The sequence below is a fragment of the Mirounga angustirostris genome, unplaced genomic scaffold, assembly GCF_029215605.1.
Source record: "Mirounga angustirostris isolate CCGP_5_RB_7025 unplaced genomic scaffold, mMirAng1.0.hap1 SCAF_6, whole genome shotgun sequence".
Lineage (NCBI taxonomy): Eukaryota > Metazoa > Chordata > Mammalia > Carnivora > Phocidae > Mirounga > Mirounga angustirostris.
This window is the reverse complement of record NW_026991714.1, coordinates 123,417,202-123,439,395: the sequence shown is the minus strand read 5'-3', so window position 1 is coordinate 123,439,395 and position 22,194 is coordinate 123,417,202. Positions and strand designations below refer to the sequence as shown.

Genomic DNA, 22,194 nt, shown 5'->3' with positions numbered 1-22,194 from the left:
TAAATATAATTAGGATTCCAAGTCTGACTAATATGATGACATGGTTCACTGAAGCTACAAATATATGTCAAATATATTTAAAACAAAACGCTAAAGCCATTTTACTGAAAACTAGTTTTATTTTAAAATTAAGTGCATAGCACTCATCTAATTCCATTGGTGTAGAATTTAGCACCATACTCGCTATTTGCAATTAATGTCACAACACAGATACATTTTGGTTTGCAGTCTGTACTTGAGTAGTGTTTATTTAGTGGACTTTGGTAAAGCCCTTTATACATATCATTAATCTCTTCACAGTACACATTTAATGATGGTCCAGTAATCTCAAAAAAAAAAAAAAAAAAGACCTACTTTAAAGACTAACCAATAAATTAAACAAAACAAAACCCACACAACTCCCCCCACCCCCATCCCGCAAGGCTAGCAGTTGTGAGCTATTATTTATATTGAAACTTAATGTTTTAAAAATAGTTCTGATTCTCCAACCACCCCATTCCACCCCACCCTGGGTATGCAGCAATAGTAACCAATTAATTATTTTATTCTACCCCCCACAAAATTAATCCAGTGTTCTTTAGCTTTTTTAAATACAAACTGGGAAAGTGTTATAAGCTTTTTAAAAAGGCATATTCTTCTATAACAAGAATGACATTTAAACCAATCAATAAAAGCATTTGACAAGACATTAAATTACCATAGGCACCGGTTGTTGTTTCAAGTTGGGATCTCTATCCCAATATCTTACATTCATAGCATTATTGAGGTAGTTAAAATACTGAAAATTGGACTCCAGATGCTGGGTTCTGAATGTGAATGTGAAAGATATATTCTCTTTTGAACCCACTTTCCCCCAAATAATTCAAGCTCTCTTTGAGGTAAGAACTACCAAAATCCAATTAGCAGCCTTCTGTAAAGAGGAAAAGTGATTACACTTTCAGAAAAACAATTTTCAGGGTTGAAAACATGAGTGAGTGTTCTTACCTGAGTGGTTTTTTATCTACCAGACTAATAAATCCACATCATGCCCTATGTACTCTAATTATAAAAGTTACCATTCTTTTAAGGAGAGGACATTCTCTAGGAATTCACGCTGGCAGAAGCCACCCACCCACATTTATCCACTGGAGCCATCTGATCAATCCACTACTGCGTTGAGTCCCTTCCCTTCCTAACAAAAGCCATCGGCGTGATTACTGAGACTCCAGCTGCATACCCACAACGTCTTTATAATAAGTTTGTCTTCAATGCATATTGTGGCAGTCACACACCTGCCATGCAGTTTCCCTTCTATTCAAGTGCTATCTTTAAAAAAACACAAACAAAAAGACACACCTCACTAATTTTTAAATCAGAAAGCTTCCCTCCACCAAATCTCTCTTCTCCCACAGATAAGAGCACAATGTATAGTTTCAGTTATTACAATGCTTTCTTTTTTACTTTTTATTCCCTCCGAACTCTCTCCCCCCCACTGCCCTTGCTGTAATGACGACTTATTGCTGTTTTCACTCATTACCGACACAGTGAAATGTCCCAGGGCCGTTCTGGGGCTAATGTAATCCAAGTGGCTGCTGCAGTCCAGTACTGGGTTCCTTCGCTGATACACAGATGGGCTTGGATTGCAAGGCTGCTTGTAAAACTTGCCCTCCACGTGACAACGTGCTGCTCTAGCACAACCTGAGAACTACCCTGGCCACATTCCACTTCCAAATAAACCTACAGGACTTCATTCTAGTACTGACATTTTACCGTTATGCCTTCCCTTGAAAAAACTTCTAGAGTAACAGCAAATCTGAGTATAAATCATTGATTGCACTGAGAAATGCAAAACCTATATATGGATTATGAATGATAGGAACCACTTCATTCATTCTAAGCTACAATTAGGTTCTCAGTTGAAAACACATCCTAGCAAGAGTATTGTTATTAACCTATGTTATAAAGGTAGTTCATACTATAACATTCCCAAAGCATGTTGCATTACAGTTAAGTGTTTCCAAGTAGTACAAATTCCCTGAGTTAAATGTGTTTTAATCCTAAAGATTTGAGGTTGATCACTTAGGGCAAAAAAACAACAAAAATTTATGACCATGATTTTAAGAGATCTACTCCACCCTTAATTTTAGTACATAAATCCAGATACCTATATATTGAGATAGGAAGTTATAGAGACTCATCTAAAAAAAAATTTTTTTTTTTTACTGCACAGATTGGTAGAGCATAGCAATTCATGAGTTTAAACTCAGTCAAAAATTCATTTATAGACCAAAAATGTAACTCAAAACTGCAGAATAAAAAAAAAAGGACCTCTTCAAAAATTAATACTGTAACTTTCCTTCATAAAAAGACCATTTGGCAAGTCCACAGATAAACATTAGTCTCTGACATATAAGCCAACATTAGGCCCAGAGCCCACCACAGATCAAATCTCAAAATGGCGATTTAGAGTCTGTCCAAATTTTCTGTTGTATTGAATATTTTTGAAATATTTGGACCATCAGCCAGGGCTTGAAAGTTTTTGTCATATAAGGATGTGTTTTAACAGGATTTGATATACATACTGTTAAAGTGTTTGCAGTGTTGGTTCAGTCCTCCCCGGTATTCGTGGCGCACTGAAAGGGATATTCTGTCTTCCTAATGCTGGTATCCGAAGCATTCTGATGCAATCTGGATCCCTTTCCTTTTGAAGAGAACTTTACAAAAAGCTTGCCCCAGAGCTTCAAGTCACAGAACAGCCTGGGTCAGGAATTACCTTCACATAACATCACCTTTCAAAGCAGGGAGTGATGCAAGGGTAATGTTCATTTATCTGATAACTCCGGTTATAAGAAACATTCAGACAGGGCTTAACTTCTACTGGTATTGCCAGGGACATCCCGACACCAGTCTGCACGTGCCCAAGGCCCTGCACACTGGTTTGGAAGCCAGCAGGACACGTCTGTAGTGTGTAAGACGAGGTGTGTGTGGTAGATGCAATCTGCGGGCAGCTTGGCTGCTCGGCTACAGGATGGCGGTACTGCAGCGGGGTGTGGTGCGTCTGATGGAGATAGTGGGGCTGCTGAAAGTGAACTGGCCGCGAGGCCTGGGAGGCTGACTGCAGCACACTCAGCTGCGCCGGCTGGGCCCCCGCCTGGCCTCTCTGTTTGTTTGCCTCTTTCACATCGTTATCATGCGCGCTGTACGGAGAGAGAGAAAACTGTTAATAACGGTACTTCCACTCTTCAACGGCTGACTCCGCGGACGGCCCCACCGCCTACACGGCAGTCACTTTAACCGGAATTCCGACAACGGTGCGATCTCACTCTTATCCTTCTAAAAAGCTCCTTCCTTTGGCACAAACCTTGGGAACTCGCTGCTGGTAGCCTGGAGGCCTATTTCCTGCTTGGGAAATATATCCACAATAAGCACTTGAACACCGCTGCCCCTTTGGTGACACCCTGGTGGCGCCACAATTCAAAGGTGTGGAAAGAAGGAGCAGGGCAAGAGCTGCCCGGAGTGATCTGGGTTACGGGCTCACTCACGCAGAGCATGCCGTGTACCCAGAATCGTGACGGCAGCGACAGCCTCTCCCCAGGAAACAGCCCAGGTGCAGCCTCCCGCCAAGCACTGCTCACGGCAGCCAGCAACGGTCAGGGCCGGTGTCCTAAAAGCTCTGGGCTTGCGAGAAGTTGTTTGTAGGGCCCCTTATCCATGAAGAAAAATACTGAGCAATCACAAACACAAGATTAAGGAGGCTTACATCAATAGCCGTTCAATGCACTGCACTAAAAAATCCCAGGAGTAAGCAGTAAGACGATGCAGTCTTGTAGGCCACGTTGGAGAAAGACGAAGTATAATCCTTGAAGAAGCCACACATGCAGCAGCTACTAAAGAAGGTGCATAATTTAGAAAGGCATAATCTGTGGAGACATCAAAAATGAACTTAAGCAACAGAATACACAAGTCACCAGCTCCCATGTCACCTCCTGGCATCCACAATGACTCACCTTGCAAAGATACTTCCAGGAAATAATCTGCATACTTGGCCATGTAGAGTTTCGTTTTCTCCAAGCAAATCATCGGCCAGCCATCATGAAGATCTGTTTCGTGTACTGCTTCGGAGAGATAATACTCAATGAAATGGGCAGCTGTTGGAAGGCAGAGGTTCCACTGAAAGGTTTCTAATAGTAACAGTTCCATATGTAGCAAATTTTGCTTTGTTAATACTAGATTCATATTAGTCATACAACCCAGGCTGTTGAGCTGTTCCAGCTTAGGCACACTATCTTCTTTTTCTTCAAATTTACCTTATAAGCAAAGGGGGGGGAGAGAGAGAAAGAAAGGTTACACAAGCCATCATATTATGGGATTTGCTGTCTCACTGCAAAGATTTAGATGCAAAGACATTCTTTCTCCTACCTCGGGCCGATACAATTGTGCCAGAACTCTGGCTCTCATATTCTGCGTGTTTTCTTTCCTCCTGCCCCCATCCCCTGTCCCTCACCCTCCTCTAAAAAAAATGGAACATGTAAACATGCTGACCTATGTGACACTACATAATGAAAATAGTCCTATGTGCCAATGAAAAAATAACTCTCTCAGATCTCACCAGCCGAATATTTCCAGGAAATTTCTTTTGGGGAGGGAGAACAGGCAGTGGTCAGTGGAAGAAAATTAGTTTATTTTAGAATAGAAGAAAGTGTAAAGAATTTAATGTCTGAAGTTATCTGAAATGAATAACTTCATTATCTGAAAATACTGAGTTATCTGAAATCAATAGTAGCTAAGCTTCAAGTGTTTCATCTTGGTGTATTTTTCAGAACAATCTCAATTCTAGAGAGACAGCAGGAGAAAAAAACTGGGTGAATATCTAATAAGCCTTCTCATTCCACAGAGCAACCTCCTCTTCAGAATTCAAAACAGAAACCTAGCTAAATCTGTTAGCAAAAAAGGGAGGGGAGGATACTTTTTATCTACTTTTATAACCTCTTCCTGAAAGCAGAATAGAAGTAGACAATCTGATGGCTGGACTTCATTATTCTAAGGCATTAACTTCTTTTCAGGAAATATTCATCCATATGTACAGCTGAGAAACAGAATTCCCTCAGAATTCTAGCCCCAGAATAATGTTCCTACAGGTTTTGTACCATCTTACACTTTAATCTTAACTATACAAAAATCATTCATTTTAGGTATCTCTAGAACTTATGGCTGGAGAAAATTGAAACTATCAAGTACCAGTATGGTTTTCCAGATGCAGCAATAGAACCAAAGAATTGTCTTCAAGTTTCTTTGGGTTCATTCCACAGTGGTCCATAGAAGAAGGGAAATTAACTAAAACCTTCTACCTTCTAGTATTATGTTCTATTTTACATTAAAGTTTAAAACAGTCATATTATATTGCAATTATTCCTAATTGTATGCAACACAATCTATCATACAGATTTCTCACAACAGCTTTTATGCTTGCTCAAAATTACAGTTGTTAGACTATGTTACATATTACTGTATAAAATTTTTTGTTTTACTATTTTGATAACTTTTTCAACATATTTGGTTTCCTTGGAAATCTTCTAATTTTATTTTATCCATTAAAAACATACTTTGGAGAAGAGCCAGAAAGACTGCCAAGCAGTAGAAACCAGGCAGGCTTCCCTGGGAAATTTCTCTTCCAGAAGGGCTGGGTTTGTATCACCCACTGGAGGTACTACAACAAATGGCAGTGGCCCTCGGGACAGATGTTCAATGGACTGGACCCAGTGGGCCTGCCTCAGGGCTGGGGAAAAGCACTGCTGACTACTTGGGTCTTTGCTTGGAGGGTGGGAGAACTGGAGTAGAAGGCTGTGTCTCCTATGCCAGGAGAGTCAAAGCTCATGACTTGAAGAAGAGTTGGAGCCCAAAGAGAATTCCTCTCCCGCCTCAGAAATTCTGACCTTCTTTAAATCTAAATTATTCTTAACACTAAATATTGCTGTGGGTAGGAGTTGATTTAAAAAAAAGTACACAATTCAGACTTTTAAAGAATCTAGACAGCCCTTCCCAATTCAAATCACATAGAGAAGAATTTCCCAAGTTTTTCCGATATGATATACTTAGTACAGCCAAATGCACTAACATGGTCTTTAGAACATGGTCATCCAGCATCATCACTGCATAAAGACACAGGAAAGGAACCACCGCTCTCAGTGTCAGAGTGGAGAATGTCCCAGGAATTTAGTTCAGTCCCTCTGGATGAATCATTAAGGTTCTTCAAGTAAGTACCCTGCCATGTGCAGCAGTGACACTAGCAATACACTTCAAAGGACCATCGTAAAAACTCATGTGTTTATTTATATCATGCTTGAAGTTCCTTTGAAGAAACTAATACACCATAATTCACTGTTTAACTCAAGGATCAAGAATGTTCCATATTATCTTCCTGAAACTTTCAACATTGAAAACAAAACTGTATATGACTAATTTCAAAGCTCAAAAAAACCAAGATAGTGAGGTTGGCCAATTCATTTAAGGTCAAGTAAGTTGAATCAAATAAAAAATGGAAGCCAAAAAGGAAGACTTATGTTTGAATTCCCAAATCTGTACTTCTAGATCAAAGTATTGCACTGGGTTATATGGGAACGACAACTATCAAAACAGACAAGATGTCAATATTATTAAGCATCTACGTGGTTTCTGTATTTATAAAGTACTTGGCTAATCCAAGTGTGAAAGCCTTTGCAACTTGACATGTAGAGTTAAAAATAACCTTGAACTACATAAATAACCATACTTGGGATTTTATTCAGGCTTATGTTTTTTGGAACTTTTTCATTATATATAGTGACATAAATATTCAGAATCACGGAAACTAAAGGATTTCAAAATGTGTGACAGTGTCAGTGAGTACCTGCATTCGTATCCATAGTTTTTGTTGTGCTGAAAGCTATGTGCATGGGTATTTTAAATCTACTTATCTGTAATACCACATACAGGTCCCAAACATCAGTTTCTTCAATTGAAAGGAAATACCAGAAGCCATGTGATTATATTGATAAAGGCCTCAAACAGGAAATAAGGGCACAGGAAATTCACATCTGCTTCCCAGAAAATAAGGAATTAGACGCCACAGAAACAAAACATCAGACTTTCTTTCCTTTATAGGAAATGCTCAGATCAGCCATGGAAACGAGCACATTTTCAAAGCCAGCAGTGAACGGCAGGTATGTGGCAGAAGGGCAAGGATCAAATGTCATACTGTAAGCTCTGCCAATCCACATTTGATTCTGTTAGTACCGAGTAGGGAAAAAAGTCATCCTTAATATATACCAAGGATTTTCACAAATTTGTAAGACTACCAATCTAATGGAAAAACAGGTAAGGAACAGGAAAAGACAATTCATAGGGGGGGAATAAAAGGTTCTATTCTCATTAAAAATTGAGATGTAAATCAAATCAACTATGAGATAAAATTCTGACCTTTCAGTTAATTAAGTAAAAAGCTCTGTCAACCCGTTACTGGTAAGCAAGGAGAAACAAGCACTTATCACAGATTTTTCTACTAACAGCCTATAATCTTACTTTGGCTTCATCCTGATTCTGCGATCATTTCTTAGTTACACAAATTATCAAAAGCCTCATCTCCAAGACTGCTTTCATGTTCTCCACAAGTTCAGTGCTGATCAAAGAAGCCAAGGGAGGCCAGGGTATACATGACAAAGAGTTGGAATTTCAGAATTTCCCAGGATAATTGGAGACTTTTCTGGAAAGAGCCAGAATCTTTAGGGCTAGGGAGCCAGATTAAAGATTACAGAACAGATTATGGCAGAATTAATCATTACAATGCTGACTTTTGTTTCAATTTCCTATGTGCTTTTAAACATCTTACCCACTTGATCCTCACAACAACTTTGTCAGTTAAATGTCTTTATTTTCATTTTATGGACAAGTAACTTCAGACTTAAGGGCTGTTGAAATTCATATTGCTGACAAGACATACAAACCTAGGAAATTCATCACTGTAATCCCTACTCTAAAACACTGCATACCCCTCCTCTCCAATCAAGGACAGTCTGTAGGTCCTTTCTTCCTACTTCCAATAGTGCAAACACAGGCAGCTGGGTATGCATACCTGGAACTTATACCCTGTGCTCGATCTTTGGCCAAACTAAGGACAGCCTCCCATCCTACTTAACAAGTGGAATCCAACCGTCACCCCGTCCTGTCAGCTGTAAGCTGCTCTTCACTTTTACACAACAGGCTGCCCATCCTAAAGCAGGTAGCAGCTGGAGAAGGACATACAAAGTTCAATCATTCTGGGAGGAGATAAGCATTACTTAAAGTTTATGAAACCTAACTGGAGAGCTGCCAAAGGTAAGAAGAGTGTAAGAATGTAAAAAACACTAGAATGTATTCCACAAATTAAAAACAGACATTAGAGGGCGCCTGGGTGGCTCAGTTGGTTGGGCGACTGCCTTCGGCTCAGGTCATGATCCTGGAGTCCTGGGATCGAGTCCCACATCGGGCTCCCTGCTCAGCAGGGAGTCTGCTTCTCCCCCGACCCTCCCCACTCTCATGCTCTATCTCATTCTCTCTCTCAAATAAAAATAAATAAAATCTTTAAAAAAAAACAGACATTAGATACTAAAAACAGGCTACTAGTTTATAAGCACCTTAAGTGCTTTTGTTGCAGTAAAGTTACAGAGCAGAGGCAGGAGAGATTGTAGCCAACTACTAAGAGCCAGCCTCTTTGATTCCTGACCCAAGCACAGAGCTGACAGCTTGAACTTTTTTTTTTAAAGAAAGATTTTATTTTTAAGTAATCTCTACACACAACATGGGGCTTGAACTTACAACCCTGACAGCTTGAACTCTTGCCCACTACCTACCTGGAGGGGCTGAGACCCTGGGAGACACCTACCTCATACTCTTCCATTCTCCAGTGGGAAAGGAACAATGGAAAAACAATTCTCTCTCAGGGAAAGAGAGGGTAAGGGGTGTCAGTAGAACAAAAGGAGGAGGTATCTGACTCTTTCAGTAACAGCTGATTAACAATTCATATTTGAACCACAGCAAATACAAATCCTAAAGCCTAGTTCCTGGAAAATGTGCAAAATCATCTTCAATAAAATAAACTGATCATAATCTTAAACAATAATTAAAAAAAGAACAGCTGAAAACTCCATTCCAATCAACCTAAGATGGTGTGCAAATAAAGTATCCTTCCCCCAAACTGTACAAATTGCAGAAACTTGGCACCAATGCCAAGCACTGCATGGTGGCCAGAAATCTTAATAGATTATTTGACTAGAGTCCCCAGTGAACTTTCGCAATAACATGTGGTTTATGAGTATCTAGTTTAGTATCCCCTAATTCTTTGATAAGTTACCAGTAAGTAAACTTAAGTCACAAATATAAGTCAGTCCATGAACTCTACATCATTCATAATTTCACAGTCCAGCAGCAAGAATCTCCCACTTGGTCTGCACCACACTTTTAAGAATCTCAGGCATAGAGCAAACGGGACTTGGTAGTGGTAAAAGCACAGTGACAGCCAAAACAGGCAAAAATCATTTTTCATTAACGATCCAAAGTTTTTAAAATAACCTAACTTGTGTATGTGATTTCCAGTATCTCTCTTCTATAAACTGATCCTATTATAAACTAACATTTTGTAGGATAACAAGAAACCATTCCATGTGTGGATTCTCACACATCCGATACGTCAAGGATGGGTTTTTCTAGTCCTATGCAAACTATGAAACCACAAAGGGCTTCACAGACAGTGATGAAACATATACAGAATTGTACATGAGATTGCTTATGAGAATGACACTCTGATTAAAGGTTAAAGGTTAATTATAAATGCAAGTATTACCTCTCCAGCTTTCTGGGTAGAGGGAGAAGAACAGGTGATGTGTCTGAATCTTAGAGGACAACAGATTAAAGGAGAAATACGGATTTTCAGGAAATAGATGGTATTCTGGTAAGACTTTGGCTCAAGGTGCATGGGAATAGGGTGGGACGATAAGACTGGAAAGGTGGCGGGGTCTAGACGAAAGGTTCTAAATGTTACATTAAGGAGTTTCTACCTTAACCCATAGGGAGTGGGAAGTCATTACTGGGGCTGTGTTTATTTATATTCAGCCGGGTCCACAAAGGATTTGAAATAATTTAAAAAAGACCTCCAAGGAGACAAAATCAGATCAAAGGAATAATAAGGGTAGAAAAAGAAATCTGTCCTAGAAATGATTACACAGGTCTGCATTTGGTTTTAGGTTTACTTGCAGTCTAAGAACAAAGTTGTTCTAGAAAGAACTCTGGTGGCAGGGTATGGGGGAATGTTCCTTAGACAGCAGCCATACAAGATCCCAAACCTCAAGTGGGGGTTAGAGATGAAGGCAGTAGGTATTTCTACATCCTACTTTAAAGTGGTGTTTACATTCCTATTGTAATGTCATAAATAATATAAAGAGTAATGAATTCAATTTCAATATTATATACAATCTTTCTCACATTACTAAAAGAAGAAAAACCCAATTTCAATTCCTTTACTCATCCTCTTTCTCTTTGGTCAAGGTACTAACAATGAAATAATTTACAGGAAGAAGCTAAAAGAAAGAGGCACCAAAAGACCCACCAGTACATTCTGCATCAGGTAACAAATACGGTTTATCAGAGTCTACCTTGCAGCTGACCACGGAACTGTGCCTACTGCAGAAGCAAAGTCCTCCCCATTTGTAGCAGAGGCCTGTGAATCTTTAGTTCATTAAGCCAACTCATTATGTAGTCAGTAGAAGGTATTCTAACAATACAAGAGTACAGTATCTTTTAGACAGAGTTTCTCAATCTAGTTCCACTGATATTTTGGGCCAGTAATTCCTTATTGGGGGCTGTCCTGTATATTGTAGGAATTTAGTAGCATCCCAGACCTCTCCTCACTAGATCCTAGCAGCATCCTCCCAGGTTGTGACAAAAACCAAAACCGGCTTCACTCAAAGCCAACTATTTCTTGTGGGGCACAGTTTTTCGCAGTTGAGAACTTTAAGGCAATGGTTCTCAATTGGAAAAGTACATCAGAATCACCTCTGGAACTCGAGCCCCATGATACAGATTCTGAGTCAGTAGATCTGGAGTGGCCTAGACTTTTGTAGCAGAATCTTCAGGATGTAGGGCTTAAGAACATGTTTTCAAAAGACTGCAGAGCCACTTCTTAATGTCTAGTTAAAAATTATTATGCCAAGAAGCACTTTCAACATAAACTTTCTGATATTAGTAAATTGGAATGAATGGAATCTGGTGATATTTCACTGAGCTCTACATACATTTTCTTTATTATAAACAATGGAAATTTCCAGTCATATACATGAGGTTCATACTTACTTGCTAAAAGCAGACAGGAAAGTGCAACTAAATGCAGCTGCTGGATAGATATGTCATATCGATCCATAAATAAGTCCAGCAAATAGACAGCAAGATGTCGGGCAGAAGGGCAGAGGGTGAAGCGATTGCTCACAATGGCAATCAGGTCAGCAAAATACCTTCTGAGACTTAGTTGAGGGGACTGGCCTTTGTAGGAAGGCAACTTCAGCTCCTGTATCAAGAGGAACAATATTTAGTCTAACAGCCCGTAGGAGTAGTATACCTGCACAATGCAAAGACGACCCCCCCCAATATATTAGTGTTAACAAGTGCCTAGAACACTTTTCTTGAAAGAAACACAAACATGAAAAAGTTGATTGGAAGGATAATGAACAGTATTAATTAACAGCACTTGATTTAAAATTTAAAACCAAACTTTTCTCCTTCATTTTTAACCATTTCTGATGTGAAAAATTGTGTTTCTTGCATTACAGAATGGATATATTCCAGCAAGATTTTTGTATCTTATTTTCCTTACCAGGTGTTTTCAGAAAAACATCCTTATCAAAATCCCAACCACACAATACATACACAGCCCTTCCAGAAAGCTCAAAGCTTTGGATCAGAGGGTAACAGGGAAGTGAATATGCTCCTGGTATGTCACATGCTTTACTACACTTGCAGAGGTATGGAAGGCAGAGACTAGTATTCATCCACTAGTATCTTCTAAGCATGTTTCCCTTTTAGCAGTTTTATGATGCTCTCCTTTGCCATTACCTTTTCATATACCTAAAATTTCTCCCCTCATTGCTGTTCAATCTCAGAATTGTATGAACCCATTTTTTTCAAGTTAGAAATTTTCTGTAGTACTAAAGTATTTCCACAGCATAGAGAAAGACAGGTTCTAAATTATTTCATGAGATCAGCATAATACTAAAACTAAACCCAACAGGTATCACAATAGCAGGAAATTACAGATATGACCCCAAAAGCACAGGCAAAAAAAGATAAATGAGACTTCATCAAAATTTAAAACTTTTGTGTATCAAAGTTCACTCTTTTCAAGAGAGGGAAAAGGCAATCCACAGAATGGGAGAAAATATTTGCAAATCATATTCGGGCAAGAGGTTAATATCCAGATTATATAAAGAATTCTTTTATACATGCAATCCAACAACAAAAAAACAACTTGCTTAAAAATGGGTAAAAGATATGAAAATCATTTCTCCAAAGAAGACATATAAATGGCTAATAAACACGTATAAAGATGCTCAACATTACTAATCATTAGGGAAATGCAAATCAAAACCATTATGAGATAACATTTCACACCCACTGGGATTGCTATTATCAAAAAAAACACAGGGGCACCTGGGTGGCTCAGTTGGTTAAGCATCCGACTTGATTTTGGTTCAGGTCTGGGAGTTGTGAGATGGGAGTCATGAGATGGAGCTCTGCATTGTGCTCCATGCTGGGTGTGGAGCCTGCTTGAGATTCTTTCCTCTCCCTCTAGCCCTCTCTTTCTCTCAACAAAGCAAAATAACCATAGAAACAGAAAACAAAATTAACAAGTGTTGATAAGAATGTGAAAAACTGGAAGCTTTGTGTAATGGTGGGAATATAAAATTGCATAGACACTGAACAATGGTATTGCAATTCCTCAAAAAAAATTAAACACAGAATCACTATATGATCCAGCAATTCACTTTTAGGTATACACCAAGAAGAACTGAAGAAGGGACTAAGATATTTGTATATATATTGACAGCAGCATTATCCACAAAAGCCAAAAGGTGGAAACAATCCATCAACATATGAATGGATAAACAAAATGTATTTTAGTTTAAGAAGATGACAGGGCTCCTGGGTGGCTCAGTCGTTAAGCGTCTGCCTTCGGCTCAGGTCATGATCCCAGGGTCCTGGGATCGAGCCCCACATCGGGCTCCCTGCTCAGCAGGAAGCCTGCTTCACCCTCTCCCACTCCCCCTGCTTGTGTTCCCTCTCTCACTGTCTGTCAAATAAATAAATAAAATCTTGAAAAAAAAAAAGAAGATGAAAAAGTTCTGAAGATGGAGAGTGGTGAAAGTAGCAGAATGTAAATGTACCAAAAGTCACTGAACTGGACACTTAAATATGGTTAAAGTTCTATGTTGTGGACATTTTACAATAAACAAACACCAAAAACCGAAGTTATGTATCTAACTTAGTAAGGTATAAAACTTTAGATAAAATGTTAGCCAATGTAATTTAATAGTATATCCAAAGAATATCATCAATTGTAGTACATCCCAGGAATTCAAAGATGGTTTAATATCAGGAAATCTACTACTATAAATCATAATTTAAAAATCACACATGAATATTCACAATCATCTTGATAGATGCCAAAATAGCATCTGGACAAAGGTGACCCTGGGAGAAATAATATCAGATGTATATTTCTTTGATGAAGGAGGGAAGGTAAAAAAAAAAAAAAAAAAAAACCTCAAATTAAAGAGCCAGCATCTCACTTGAAGATAAAACAGTAGAAGGATTAGCATTCTAGTGCTTGCTATTGCAATATTACTTAACATTATTCCGTGAACACTAACTAATCCAAATAGAAAAAAGAAAGAAAAGGTTTAATGACTGGAAAAGGAGAATCAAAAGTCAGTAATAGGAAAAAAAATATTTTTTAGATGATAGAATTTATATCCAAGAAAACCAACAGAAAAAATAAACAGTATTCAGTAAGACGGCTGTTCACAAAATTAATATTAAAAAAATCAATAGCCTGGGGGTGCCTTTGGCTCAGGTCATGATCCCAGGGTCCTGGGATGGAGCCCAGCATCGCTTCTCCCTCTCCCTCTGCCTGCCGCTCTCCCTGCTTGTGCTCTGTCAAATAAAATCTTAAAAACAAAAACAAAAACAATAGCCTACTTACATATTAACTGGTTAGAAAACAGAAGATTCCATACAAAGTAACTATAAAAATTAAAACATCTAGAAAAAATATTTATATTTCAGCACTCTACGAAGGTAACATTAAAATTCTAAAGGAGTATGGAAGACTTGCATACATACTCCATCTCACGACTCCCATTTTTCTTGGATAAAGAAATCGATTTGATAACAATGGCATTTCAAATCAGGAGAATAGATGAATTTAATAAATGTTTCTGACACATAGGACAGAGTGAATTTCTCTATTATTTAGAGAAATCCTACACATACACATCGATAAGAAAAAGGCAACATTTAGGGGTGCCTGGGTGGCTCAGTCGTTAAGCGTCTGCCTTTGGCTCAGGTCATGATCCCAGGATCCTGGGATCAAGCCCCGCATCGGGCTCCCTGCTCAGCAGGAAGCCTGCTTCTCCCTCTCCCACTCCCTCTGCTTGTGTTCCCTCTCTTGCTGTGTCTCTCTCTGTCAAGTAAATAAATAAAATCTTAAAAACGAAAAAGGCAACATTTATAAACAGTTTACAGGAAAATTAAATATGGCCAAAAACATATAAAAAGATGGCTATTCTCATTCAAAACTAAAGAATTACATACTTTTTCACTTCCCAGATTATATTTTATTAACTTTTGCTTATGCTATCAAGAGTGGAAATAGGAACTACCATGTATTTAATAGGTCAGGTTGACAACTGACATAACCTTTTGGAGGGAAATTAGGTAATATAAATTTTTTAAAATGCAGACTGCAAATACCTTTCAACCTAGCAATTTACCCTACATATAAGAAGGTCCTTTGCAACATCGTTTTTATAGCAAAATAGTGGGAAAAGCCTGATATCCAAAAATCTGGATGAATCTACAGAGATTTATTGCTGAGTGTATAGAGCCAATCCCAGGTCACATACTCGTAATTCCACATACATAACATTCTTAAAAGGACAAAATTACAGACATGAAGGACAAATTAGTGGCTGCCAGGGGTTAAGGGGGAGAATAAGGGTGGGAGAGAAGAGGGTGTGGCTACAAATCATAAGAGATTCTTGTGGTGATAAAAAAATATTCTGTATCTTTGTCTATATCAATATTAATATCCTGGTTGTGAAAATTATACTAAAGTTCTGTAGATGTACCACTGAGGGAAACGGGGTAAAGGGTATAGAGGATCTCTCTCTATCATTTCTTACAACTGTATGTAAATCTACAATTATCTCAAAAAAAAAAAGTACAATAAAAAAAAGCTTGGCATTCGTCAACAGGGAACTGATAAACCATAGGACATCAATTCAATGTGGACATTAAAATAAAGGGCAGTTGATCCAAATGTGTTGATACAGAAAAAAAACATAAATAGAATGAGTTGAATGATGGTGAGGTGAAAGGATGGTACAGAACAGCGAATATATATTCTGACCTCTTGTATCAACAACAAAAAATATTTGCATATATACTAATTTATTGGGTATCTTTTCAGGAAAAAAACAACAACGGTGGTAACCTTAGGGGATCAGGGAACAGTGAGGGTTGGGAAAAGCTTTTTAACCATATGCATGTATCACTTAAAAATTCTAAAAAATAGGGGCGCCTGGGTGGCTCAGTTGGTTAAGCGACTGCCTTCGGCTCAGGTCATGATCCTGGAGTCCAGGGATCGAGTCCCACATCGGGCTCCCTGCTCAGCAGGGGGTCTGCTTCTCCCTCTGCCCTCTTCCCTCTTGTGCTGTCTCTCATTCTCTCTCTCTCAAATAAATAAAATCTTCAAAAAAAAATTTTTCTAAAAAATATTAATAAGAGTTACTTGGTAGATAGACTAATAGGCCATTTCAAATTTTTGTGCATGTGAGAAAAGCATAAACAAATGCTATTTAGGAAAAGAACTACTGGCTTAGGCTTGCTTGGTTCTTTGAAGAGAAAAAAAATATTAACCTCCCCCAATAAAAGGAACATGCCGATTTCTCATGCAGCCCCCAGGATCTCCTCTTTTACCATTTCTGCAGATCTTTAGAATGGTGTAAATGAGTTACAATTTTAAACTTCACCTTTCTTTGCTGTCATCACATGACATTTATTGAGCATCTCTTATGTAGCAGATACTGTGTTAACCCCAGGGATAAAAGCTGGATAACAGCCTCAAGCCTCTCTTGCGGAAGTAAACCAAAACAAAGAGATGATTAGGATATAATATAGTAACCACAGGGTATTACAGGAACACTGAGACGGAAGATCTAACCCAGCTCAGGGGATGGAGTGCTGGGAAAAAGCAAAGTCAGGTTAGGCTTTCTTTAAAAAAGGTCTGAAAGGGGCGCCTGGGTGGCTCAGCCGGTTAAGCGTCTGCCTTCGGCTCAGGTCATGATCCCAGGGTCCTGGGATCAAGCCCCTCATCGGGCTCCCTGCTCCGCAGGAAGCCTGCTTCTCCCTCTCCCACTCCCCCTGCTCGTGTTCCCTCTCTCGCTGTGTCTCTCTCTGTCAAATAAATAAATAAAATCTTTAAAAAAATAAATAAATAAAAATAAAAGAGGTCTGAGGGTCGCCTGGGTGGCTCAGCCGGTTAAGCGTCTGCCTTCAGCTCAGGTCATGATCCCAGGGTCCTGGGATCGAGCCCCAAATCGGGCTCCCTGCTTAGCAGGAAGCCTGCTTCTCCCTCTCCCACTCTCCCTGCCTGTGTTCCCTCTCTCACTGTCTCTCTCTCTCTCTGAAATAAATAAATAAAATCTTTAAAAAAAATAAATAAAAGAGGCCTGAACAAGGTGTTAAAGCTCACTGGGAAACAGCTGGAAAACACTGTAGTTGGTGGACTTTATTTTTCACTATATTAACTTTATGAAATGTGGACAAAACAAAGGCAAGAACACCAAAGACCAACAGGAGATTTTTAACGAATACATTCTCCTTCTGTCATTTTAAATGGTAAAGTACAAGTGCCTACCAGATCGCTGTCAGATTTCGTTCTCCTTGTCCAGGTACTGCCTGCTGTTGGGCAAGCTGAGGAAATAACCTGTGCTTCTCTCAGCTTACAAGGTTTTTCTACTATCTATTCCTGATCCTCCAGAATTTTACACTCTTCTTCCTCCCTGCTTCTCGGAATCCCATAGGACCAAAGCACTGAGACCTGGACTTGTCATCTCCATCTCCAGTCTCAAGTACCAGTCAGCTCCCCACCCCAAATGCCATCCCTTTCCCAGAACAGATTACTGTCCAGCCAGGATGGAAATAAAGGCACAGAAGGAATACTCACAAATGTAAATACAACTCTGTGGGATATTTTCTGAATGTTTCTCACAAGCTAGCATTGTTCGCATCTGTCATAAAGACTCCTGAAAATACTTCCCAAGCATCCTAAGGCACTAGTATATACAGCAAACAATGAGAAGACATAGGTGTAAGAAGACAGTTGCTTTGTAGGGTTTTTGGGGGGGGAGTGTAATTATATTTTACAAAAACAATACATCTGGCTTTTGGGGTTGAAGAGAATTTCCATTTGTTGTCATTTTTACCCTTCTCTAGTAGATACAATGCTGGTCGAAGCAATTATTTCTCTATACACCTTGGATCTAAACACAGAATACCTTCCATAGTGTCTGAATGGCACCTGCCCAAAGGAAGACCTAAATTGAGATGCTCTGATTTATAGGAGATTAGACCACGTAAAGCGGATTATACCTTTCTCATTCACTATTATTATTTTAACACCTGGCATAGCACCTTGTACACTGCAGGTACTCATACATGTTGAGTAAATAAGCATATGACTATCCAACTAAACCACCTAAATAACAGCTTGGAATTAACATGTATTATTATTTTTTTTTTAATGAGAAAAGTTCATTTTAACTTTCCTTGACTTCAGTGTACTACAACCGGGGTTCTTTCCAGTTCTACGATGCTCAAGTTTACTGATTAACATAAATTATTCAAAAAAGTGTGGCCTTTGTGTCAAATGTGGCTTACACACGGCTTAAAGATAAAATAAAGACAACCCAGGGTAGCATGCCACAGGTGGCCCAAGGTAATTTTCAGTGCCATTCCCTCAGACCCTGTGCTAGCTCATCCTCTTGATAGTTCGTAAGCAACTTTAGTACAGGGTTGTGTCTTATTCCTTCAATCCTCCCCAGAGCCTAATACACAAAAAGTATTCAACAAGTCTGTGGAAAAAAAAAAATCCACTTCCAACCTCAACTGACAAAATTAATTCAGGAAATCATTCAGGATTAAAATTACACATAAAATAACTGAAAACCATGGAAGTCCATTAAGAAAAATCTTTTGAGGGGCCCCTGGGTGGCTCAGTCTGCCTTCAGCTCAGGTCATGATCCAGGGGTCCTGGGATGGAGCCCCACACTGGGCTCCCTGCTTAGTGGAGTCTGCTTCTCCCTCTCCCTCTGCCCCTCCCACTGCTCCTTCTCTCTCTCTCACTCACTTTCTCGCTCTCAAATAAATAAAATCTTTAAAAAAATAAAAATAAAAAATAAAACTAAAAGACCACATCTTAAAAAAAAAAAAAAAGTATATGGACAATTTTCAAAGTGGAAAACCTGAAACTCTCTTCCTAACATTCCAGAGAACCATTCCACAGTTGAGACTTTTTTGTGATAGGAAAAACCTCTTAGGGGGCTGAGGTGTCTTTAGTCCATCTAAGAGGCTGAATGTCAGAATTAATACGTAGCATTTAGAAATCTTAAACCTCAGAAAAGGGTACAGTTGGAACAACTGAAGTTAGAATTAGGTTTTCTAATCTAGTTAACCCGGCTTAAAAAAAAAAAAAAAAATCAAGATACAAGTTCATTATCATCCCAGGATCTCCCAACTCCAACAGTCAGCATCCCTTTTATTAAAGAGTCAGTGCTTTGCTTCTCTCTCATTTTCTATACATAACAAATGGCTATCTCCACCCTTGGTGAAAATGAGTCAAGTTAGGGATAGTTTTGATCTGGTCTCTCTTCTGGTTATCAAAGGGGCAGAGATAAATCCTTAAGCTGGGATATGACAGAGTAAAACTGTTACTTAAGAGCAACAATACGCAGACTTTGCATTATGCCAGAAAAGTGAATTCTCCCTACCAACATCTATTAAATATATTAAGTGTACTTTCTGCCTTACATTTGTTGGAAGCAGCAGTTAATTCCTACCTTAAGGCATTCTGAACAGCCCGCAAATCTGAGGGTCTCAGGGAAAATAAGTTATGGGCTTAGTGCTTCTATATACCAAGCCCTGTTCTAAAGCTCATGTACAGTATCAGCTCATTAATCTCACAATCCCCGCCCCCACAAGGCACGTTCCATTATTATTATTCATTCTACAGATGAGGAAATTGGGAAACAGGAAAATTAAGTAACTTGTCCAAAGTCTGACTTACAGCAAGTTAGTGGACAGGCTGGGGAGTTAATGTACAGATGTGACATAACAGCCAATGCAAGAGCAACTACAGAACAAGGAGGGCTACTCTGCCCAAGAGAAAGGCAGCACACACATCTGTTTAAGCACAGTATCAAAGTCATGTTCCACCTTCCCTCTCCCAAATACCGCGCCCCACCCCCTTCCTCATTTAAGTTGCAGGTTCTTCTGATACACCCAAAGGAAGAAACTAAGAAGTTAATTAACCTCGAGCAAATAAGCAAACGCGCCCTTTCTGGTCTGGAAACTAGCGACCGCACTTCCCAGGGAGCTGAGATTTATACAAACTGGCACAAAACACTGCAAGGAAAAGTCCGGGATCGGAGTTACCTTGTATCGAAGCGCTTGATGAATGTCTGCGGCCAGCTGTCCCCGCCACCACTGTCCCTCCAGCTCCATGGGACCGGGCGGCGCGCCTGCCCAGACGCGGCAACTTCAGTCTGTAAGACACACCCCAGACGCGGTCACGGCCAGCACCCTCCACACGACCCTCCGCGCCCCCTCCTCGAGGGGTGTGCCCTCAGGCCGCCCTGGGTGGCTGTTCCTCTTCACCCGCCTCGACCTAAAGCTAGCACCGATGCAAACCAATTCCCCGACGCCGCGCATAAGGCCCCAGTCAGGAGGAGCGGGCTCACGCTGAGAACTGCCGGCCTGGGTGCCGGGCAAAGGGGTCCAACTTGGGCCCGAGTTCCCAAGGCGCGGCCCCGGCGGCGCGCACGGGAAGCTGGAGGCGGAGGCCCGGCTGAGGGCTCCCCGCGTCCCGGGTTCGAATTCTCCCGTCGGCCGCGGGGAGCCGAGAGACTGACACCAGTCGCAGACCCCCTGAGGAGAAAACCTCCCGCGGACAAACCGACGGACGCAAGCCCGCCTGGCTCCGGGTCCCGGCTGCAGGAGCCCGGGAGCTCGTTCCTCCCGGGGGGCCTCCCCGCGGTCCCGCCGGGGCCGGCGCACACCCAGGCCGCCGCCTCCTCGTCCGGAGCAGCGCAGGGGATCGCGCGGCCCCAGAAAGGCGAACAAAAGGCCGGGCCGGGCGGGTCCGGTGTCCCGCGCCCAGCACAGGCCTGCCGGTCCCCACGGCGGCCTCCCTTACCCGGAACCGCGGCCCTCACAGCCCCAGCCCCGCCGGCGTGCCTGGGGCGCCGGCCCCGCTCATGATGCGGACAGTCGGCCGCGAAGCGCCGGCCTCAGCTCGGGCCCAGCGCCGGGGCGCTCGCGCCGCCCATTGTTAAAGGACCGGCAGGCGGCTCCGCGTACAAAGCCAGCGCGGGGGCACATGCGGCCCCGCTGCTGCCAATCTCGTCTCGCGATACAGCCGGGTCACCCTGAGCCGTCCAATCGGCGGCCGGGCCGGGCCCAGGTGCAGCGGTCGGCGGCGGCTCGGCGGCCCTGGCCGGGACCCGGTAGCAGCAACCCGCGCCGCCTCGGCGCGACCCGGTGCTCGGCGTTGCCCGACATCTCCGCCACCGCCTACCGGGAAGCCGGCCCGAGGGGCGGGCAGAGGTCGGAGGAGGGCGCCAGACAAATTACAACGTTGATCATCATTCCGCGGGCCAATCTGGTCATGCCACTCACCTGCTGAGAACCTTCGATGGCTCCCGATGCCCGCAGAGGAAAGTTCTGAAGCCTCAGTTTGGCGTTTAAAACCTTTACAGTGTGGATTGAATCTGCTTTATCTCACATCACAACAGCCCCGTATACATCCTAGGGGCTGCTCAGTGGGATTATTAATCCCTCCACAAATGCTTTAGCCGTTTCCAAAGCTCCTAAACGGGCTTGCTCTTTGAAATTCTGCTAAGTTCCACCTCAAAACCTATTCCTGCTTCTAGAAACGTAATTTATCATTCCCCCTCTTTATTTCCTTTGCTTTAGAGATCCCCAAGAGCTTTGACTAGAGATTACCTTTAGTAACCTAGTTTGTCAAATCCAAAGTGGATGTAATTTGCCATCTGTGGTCTTAAATCAGCAAACTACAAAACTGTGGAAACACTCCAACATCAAGTAAGGTGATATGGAACCTGGAATATGATTCGCAGAAATCTAATCAATTGTATTTTAACCTTTTTGGTGGAATATCACAACAGAAGTGCATGGTCAACCCAGGACAGTGATGCTTGCTTTTCTGAGAATGTGGATCAACCTCATTTAATATTTAAAAATGAATCATGGAAACTTCCCCCTTTTACTTAGAATTCTTTGTCCTAAAAGAGGCATGCTTATAGCTACTATAAAGTGAGGAATGTATGTTACATAAATCAGTCTTATTACCACAATGACATCTTGATATATTTGAAGAGCAGCTGCAGATACGTATGTGAGACAATGCTTAAGCCCAGGAGAGCAGGGCTACAAGAACTAATGGCAAGACAAGGAAAACTCAGAAGCAGAGCTCGGCAGAACCCAGCCTAGCCCAGTGTTGTCCAGGGAGAGGCTGCCCAGGCCTATCTCAGTTGCAGGGTTTCCCTAGAGAGGAGAGGAACACATCCAGGCCAAAACCTCCATGCCATTTATAATGGTGTTTAAATAGTACCTACCTCCTTAGGTTCTAATTCATGT

General features: G+C 41.1%; 1 protein-coding gene across 3 annotated transcripts; it reads right to left on the bottom strand.

Annotated features, from left to right (window-relative positions):
• Positions 1–804: 804 nt before the first annotated feature.
• Positions 805–20,979, bottom strand: CCNJ (cyclin J). Of its 3 annotated transcripts, none has more exons than XM_064595086.1 (6): positions 20,732–20,979; positions 19,972–20,081; positions 11,338–11,548; positions 3,987–4,286; positions 3,740–3,866; positions 805–3,176 (listed from the first exon to the last, which is right to left on the bottom strand). In XM_064595086.1, the coding sequence occupies exons 2-6, from the start codon at positions 20,038–20,040 to the stop codon at positions 2,765–2,767; spliced, it is 1,119 nt and encodes a 372-aa protein (XP_064451156.1). In that variant the 5' UTR covers positions 20,041–20,081; positions 20,732–20,979; the 3' UTR covers positions 805–2,764. The 3 variants fall into 3 exon arrangements, with proteins under 3 accessions (XP_064451156.1, XP_064451157.1, XP_045734462.1); XM_064595087.1 differs by having other exon boundaries at positions 3,740–3,863; positions 20,732–20,978; XM_045878506.3 differs by having other exon boundaries at positions 3,740–3,899; positions 20,732–20,938.
• Between the last annotated feature and the right edge of the window lie 1,215 nt (positions 20,980–22,194).

Coding starts and splice junctions, on each gene's coding strand:
- CCNJ (XM_045878506.3), bottom strand. CDS start 20,040: ATGGAGCTGGAGGGACAGTGGTGGCGGGGACAGCTGGCCGCAGACATT. Junction 11,549..19,971: donor ATCAAGCGCTTCGATACAAG/GTAACTCCGATC, acceptor CTCTTGATACAG/GAGCTGAAGTTGCCTTCCTA. Junction 4,287..11,337: donor TTCCTGTCTGCTTTTAGCAA/GTAAGTATGAAC, acceptor TTTGCTTATAAG/GTAAATTTGAAGAAAAAGAA.